Consider the following 6,480-nt stretch of genomic DNA (forward strand, 5'->3'; position numbering starts at 1 on the left):
ACCTGTGTCAACATGTCAATAAATCTACACCCGTGTTAACATGTCAATCAATCTATACCTGTGTCAACATGTCAATCAATCTATACCTGTGTTAACATGTCAATAAATCTATACCTGTGTTAACATGTCAATCAATCTATACCTGTGTTAACATGGGATGCTGAGTAATAACATAAGATCCTCCCTCTCTTCGAGAAGTGACAAAACAAAACGAGAAAAAATGTACAATGTATTCACAATTTCATGTTAAAAATTTTATTGTTTCATTATCGATTTTCACAAAAAGATATATTTTTACTACCAAAAGATTTTTAATGTTCATTAAATTCATAAAAAAAAAATTTCTCCATAGACAATACTGCTGTAGTAAATTTATGATAATAACTTTGCCTTATAACTAAAACTTCTTTTATTATTATTAATCGACCCGTCTAAAAGCAAGAGGCCCAGAGAGACTGTATCGCTGATATTTCGGTGTTTATGGCAAAATATTTACATTTACGCTCCAGCCCCACTATATAACCTTACCAAGCTCACTTGAAGGTTACGAGTCCATAACTTCCAAACCTTTATTTTGACGTCATAATTGTTACGTCGGCGATAATGAAAGATGGCTGTTGAAAAGGCTGTTCCATCTTTGACAATAATAATTTGTTCATTCATCGTAAGAGCAAAATTCCTGGATATGGTCTTTTAAAATCGTTGTCAAATGTAAATATAAGCACTGAACTAGCGCTTCATGTTGAATTGGCCTTTGACCAGTTGGCATTCATCAGCCCATAACTTTCAACTGAAAGCAGTTCAATGCTGAAACACTTCCCTTTGGACCAAGTGACCTTGACCTTTGATCCAGTGACCTTGATTTTTGGTCAACTGACTCCTTGGTTAAAGGTAATTCTAATTCTGACCGGCAAAATATTCCAATCGGAGAAAAGACAAAATTTGATCTTGACCTTTTTGTATCTTTTTTATTTTATTGTAATTAATGATCTATTTTTGTGGACTGAGCATCTAGACCAAATTTCATGTAAATCGGTCAATAAATACAAAAGTGAACATCTGGAAACTGAATCTGTGGTTGGTTGGAGAGACAGATAGACTGACCACCCAACCAACCGACCTAGAAAGGATGCCACGGTAGGGCATAAGCTCATCTTGGTCCATAGGACCAGGTGAACGAATAACAATATCTAAACTGGACAGTTCAGCACTGAGAGTCTAAACTCGGCTGTCAACCTGACAGTCTTGTACTCTGACATATTGGCAAGAGAAACCTAGCCTTCAAACCTATACAGATCCAAATATACCAATCAAGCCCCTGAATGGCCTTGGAGAACTCCATACAGCGGGGAGTCCACACAGGTGCCAAGTGGAAACCTTGGTATCCTTTCAAAGACAAGGGTCCATCTGCTGTGGCTTTACATGTGTTATGTCTTAACTAGTTGGTACAAGAGAAGAACAATATATCATGTTTGAATCACCACATAACTCTTTAAGGAATTCACTGTCTTAGAACTTGTACTACAGTCCTGAAATCATGTTGGAATCAACACAGGAATTCACTGTCTGGGAACTTGTACTACAGTCCTGTCATCGTGTAGAAATCAACACAAGAGTTTACCATCTGGGAACTTGTACCAGTCACCATGGAGATGTGGTGTGACAGATTGACCAATAGTTACTTCATGTGTTTCCTCTCCAGAATTCCTTTCCCATGAAAGTGACTGCTGGTCACTGCTGGAGTTTATCAACTATATCATCATCATCATCATCTTCCTCCTCTTCCTCCTCACCTGCAAAACCAGGGGGAAAAAACCTTTGCAAACTTAAACACAAATTAAAATCTTACTCAGGTAGAGCAAGGATGTAATATTTCTTATGCAGACAGAAGCAATTCATGGTCAAAGCATATAAGTCTACATTTCCTGCTGTTGCTTTGGGGAACATAAATACTTTTTTCCCAGAAGTGTTCTGAGGCATTTCCCAGAAGTATTCTGAGAGAACATAAATATTTGTTTACTGTGAACTGAAAAATTGCCAGAGAAAAGTTAAATCCCCCCCACGAAAAAAAAAAAAAAAAAAAAATGAATAAAATAAAATTCATTCTCCCAAATTGAATCTACAATATCCTTGTTAAGACTCCACATGAACATCCACACAAAAGATTCGGATAATAACACATGATCTAACTGAACTGTAAACCACTAATAAGTACAGTTTGTCAATTAGTCAAAGATTAAAACTGTCGTCAGACATAGGACATACAGATACTATATAACGTTATTTCCAGTTTTACTGGATTGACTCACCAAACTGTTGTTGTCCTGTGGGTTGAACAGACAGATCCAAGGTAAGTAACTCTGGGGGTTTGTTATCATTCTCCTCATTAATGTTTGTTTCTGTTTTCAGAACAATCTAAACAAAATACAACAAAAAAAAACATTTAATAGGATCTTGGCTTCCACCATTGAATGATCTGTATTGGGTAAATTTTTGTCCGATCTTTTCTTTACTTTTCTCCTCCTTCCTTTATTCCTCTCAATCATTCTTAAAGCATGAACTTTCTGAGAACAAGAGGTATAGAGGGCCTGTATCATCCAGAATTGTCCAGAAGTAATGTACCCTAGTTGTAATCACAATAATAACTGACTGTGTCAAGTGAAGCCACCTAGGCACAGTTCCATGCCAGCTACTGTATCATAACAGGTGGTGGGGGTATTTTGTTTACACAATCAGGCCAGGGTCGAAGTGTCAGAGTTTTAAGGGGTTTTATGAGGCTCAGGGATGCCCAAGTCTATGATTTTGACCCCGAGATGTACCATATCGAGATCTTGGGGAAATTCTAATGATTCCCCCCCCCCCCCCCGAGTCATTTCGTGTAATCCGAGGTGATTGACACCTATGACAGACAGGCAATGAAGGTGAATGTTTGAAACTTATTCCATTATTCACTGAATGTATTTTAATGCATAATGCATGAATTTATATAAAACTAGACATGTCCTTTTGGGCAAAGTGAGCATCAACACTTTCATGTCCTTTCGATCTGAAGCCTGCATTCATATTTGTCAGCCTGAAGCTTCTTTCATCACAAATTTCTCTGAATCCTATAAATAACCAAAGCAATACAGCTGGTACAGGAGTACTGGCAAATCTGACCACAGGTATATAGAACAAATGTAAACAGGAGAGACTTTTAAATTCCTGGCCACAAAAACTGTGAACACATTGAAAAAAATTACTGCTGAATGACAATCTGATGAATTGGTGAAACAAAATATTGTTATGAGGACTAGCCTCCTTTTATATCCACCTGCTCTGATGCTTAGACAAAAAAAATCACAATTTCATTTCATACACATGATGTACAGTACCTTAAACATCTCACTAGTTTCCGTCACACCAGGCGCATTTATTGAATGAAAACTGTGCATGCATGCTCCAAAAATTAACACACTTATGACCCAAATCATAATCAAACGGATTGATACTTATGTGCAGACGACACAACCCTCCTATAATGGATTGACTCGCTATAGCATTTTAGGCATTCGACAAAGTGTCCCACAAATTTCTTTTACACAAACTAGACCAGTATGGAATAAGTGGAAAATTACTGGGATGGATCAAAGCTTTTCTAAACAACATGGTCCAGAGAGTCTCCATCAATGGTGTTACATCAGAATCCGTACCAGTCACAAGTGGGGTACCCCAAGGGAGTGTTCTAGGGCCAACTCTCTTCCTAATCCACGTCAACGACATGCCAGACATGCTAAACTGTACCATCAAACTATTTGCTGATGACACTAAGATGTACAAAAAGATAAACTCTGAAGATGACAGACAAGACTTGCAAAACAACATTAACCATATGTGTGACTGGACACAAACATGGCTTATGCAGCTCAACACAGCAAAATGCAAGTACTTAGAGATTGGCCAGAATCAAGGAAACAATATATATACAATAAAACAAGATGACATCACAACACCAATACAAAAAGTTGACTCAGAAAAGGACTTGGGAGTGAATATCGACCACAATCTACAATTTTCCATTCATGCAAACGCAGTTAGCTCAAAGGCAAGCAAGATAACTGGCTTAATGTTCAGGACATTCTCATACATGAGCCCATGTATGTTTCTGGCACTATACAAAACTTTAATCCGTCCGATTGTAGAATATGCAACACCAGTAACATCACCAGCCTTAATCAAAGACAAAATCATCTTAGAAAACATCCAAAGACGTGCAACAAAGAGAATGCCAAGTCTGAAACATCTTTCTTATCATGATAGACTCAAGGAACTAGGATTACCAACACTCGAATATCGCAGAGAGCGGGCGGACATCATCCAAACATACAAAATCCTCAACAAATTGGATATTGTTGAAACTGGCACGCTATTTCAGGAAACAGGTCGAACCACAACCAGGGGGCACTCCAGAAAATTATACAAAAGACCATTCAGACTCAACAAAACTGGAAACTTCTACAGCAATCGAGTAATAAACATCTGGAACTCTCTACCTGAAGAAGTAATAAGTGCTCCATCCATAAATGCCTTCAAATCTAGAATCAACAAGCATTGGAACCATCACCCAGCTAAATTTCGGCCAACATTCTACTAACAAAACAAAAACAAAATAACTACAACTCTCTAAGGAAAGTGTTTCTAACAGGAAAGAACTATATGAATCCCTGTGTTTCTCACTACCCAAAGTGTTACTTTGGTTCAATCAATCAAGTTAAGGATAACTATTCAATCAGTCGAATGAAGGAAAGGTTGTCTTTTTTATCTTTTAAACAAGAAATACTAATACATACATGTGTAAATAGATCAACTGTGACATTATTTTTAATATTGATCTACAACGTACATTTACATGTGTTTACTTGGGAAAAAAAACCCAACCAAGTGACTAATTAATGAAATAACTGTACATGTACAAAGTGTAAATATTGAGCAACCGGAAGTCGAATAGTACGCGTCGGGGTACACCAATCCATTAGAGGGAAAACAACATAAATACATCTCCACAAGCTAGCTAGCTTACAACGATGTCAACTGAGCGAAATATGAGCGAAATATAGTTTGTCACTGAATATGGAGTGATCCATGTCGGAACATGGATACTGAATAATTGCAATGATGAAATTCCTCAAATACAACTGAAAATGAACGACTTAGATGTTTCGTCACATTTGCCCTGATATATACATGTATCGAGAATTGTGGGTGAACTTTTAATAGTTACCTGTTGTGGGACGTGGCTGTTGTCTTTATTGTTTAGTTCCTCCTCTACATCAGGCTGTCCCTGGTTCACATTCTGTCGAATCATACTCACAAGTGCAAGTTCCTCCACCTAACAAAACGGTAGTAAACTATTTGACACCGTAGATAATTTCAAGACAATCAGATGCTTAACTGTTAAATTCAAGTTTATCAAAATAACAATCCACTACCACTTCCTTAAAGTACAGTATACTCGATATATGGTGCCAGGGTCAAAGGAAACTCGGGCTATCGCAACTGACTGTAACTGTGTACATGTGGAAAACAAAAGGTAACAGTCAGTTTTGGAGCACGATACTGTACCCACTAAAATTTACTATTAACGAAACAATGTCAGGTCCTACTTATATAACATAGGTTATCATTAATAGGATTTTAACCTTCAGTCGGTTGAGCTGGTCGCTAACTTTTGATGCTATGTTCACCAGAGTTCGTTCCTCATCTCTGAGTCGTCGGAGTTCCTTCAAAGCCGCCATGTCAGTAGCCTGAATTTGCAGTCGTGATCTTTTAAATACCTATCATACGACTATCGTTTGGATCGTTTGAACAGCGTAAATCTTTAGCGTCACAATAAGGGGCAGTAACCAGTCACTCCACAACATTATCACAAGGTAGCAGAACACGATTATGACAGTTAGTATATAGTTACACTCGATTCCCTAGACTGTACTAGGTTATAAAATATAGGCATATCAATTATATATATAATCCCCTGAAGAGCGGTACTAGGGAGACAGCAGATCTGTGTTTGACTTTTTATTTTATTATATAATATATAATCTGCGCTTATTCTACAGCTGATGAATAGAAGAATGTAACCATACATACAAGTCAAGGGCTGCCTACACCAGACTTCTTGCATTGGTTATTCAAAATAAATTGTTTGAAGATTTGTATTATATTTGACCTTGAAAGTAGGTCAATGTCATTTATTTGAAAATAACACACCTGTTATAATTAACTTCGTCTCAGGTGACCTAAAAACAACAAGATAAAACGATCAGGGGACGGACATTGCTTTAAGCATAATGCTACCTGGCAGCTATCGTATAATTTTAACTCAGCTGTGGATCATTGAGAAGTACAGTCTCAACCTATCATGGGCCTAACTAGGGAAAAAAGAGGGGCCTGCATATAATGCATATGAAGTTCTGTGAAAAATGCTCTGAATACTTCTAAAGA

General features: G+C 37.4%; 1 protein-coding gene across 1 annotated transcript; it reads right to left on the reverse strand.

Annotated features, from left to right (window-relative positions):
* Nucleotides 1-232: 232 nt before the first annotated feature.
* On the reverse strand, nucleotides 233-5,812 carry LOC117315384 (snRNA-activating protein complex subunit 5-like). The gene is made up of 4 exons (XM_033869539.1): nucleotides 5,679-5,812; nucleotides 5,261-5,368; nucleotides 2,310-2,415; nucleotides 233-1,793 (listed from the first exon to the last, which is right to left on the reverse strand). Exons 1-4 carry the CDS (start codon nucleotides 5,772-5,774, stop codon nucleotides 1,732-1,734), a joined length of 372 nt encoding a protein of 123 aa, XP_033725430.1. The 5' UTR covers nucleotides 5,775-5,812; the 3' UTR covers nucleotides 233-1,731.
* Nucleotides 5,813-6,480: the final 668 nt, after the last annotated feature.

Source organism: Pecten maximus, chromosome 17, assembly GCF_902652985.1.
Source record: "Pecten maximus chromosome 17, xPecMax1.1, whole genome shotgun sequence".
Lineage (NCBI taxonomy): Eukaryota > Metazoa > Mollusca > Bivalvia > Pectinida > Pectinidae > Pecten > Pecten maximus.

Bases quoted from the DNA above. Each gene is read 5' to 3' on its own strand.
- LOC117315384 (XM_033869539.1), bottom strand. From the start codon at position 5,774: ATGGCGGCTTTGAAGGAACTCCGACGACTCAGAGATGAGGAACGAACT. The intron at 2,416-5,260 runs GTAACTATTAAA...TATTTTGTTTAG, and splicing joins ACAGCCACGTCCCACAACAG to ATTGTTCTGAAAACAGAAAC. The intron at 1,794-2,309 runs GTGAGTCAATCC...CTGGTTTTGCAG, and splicing joins CACAGGACAACAACAGTTTG to GTGAGGAGGAAGAGGAGGAA.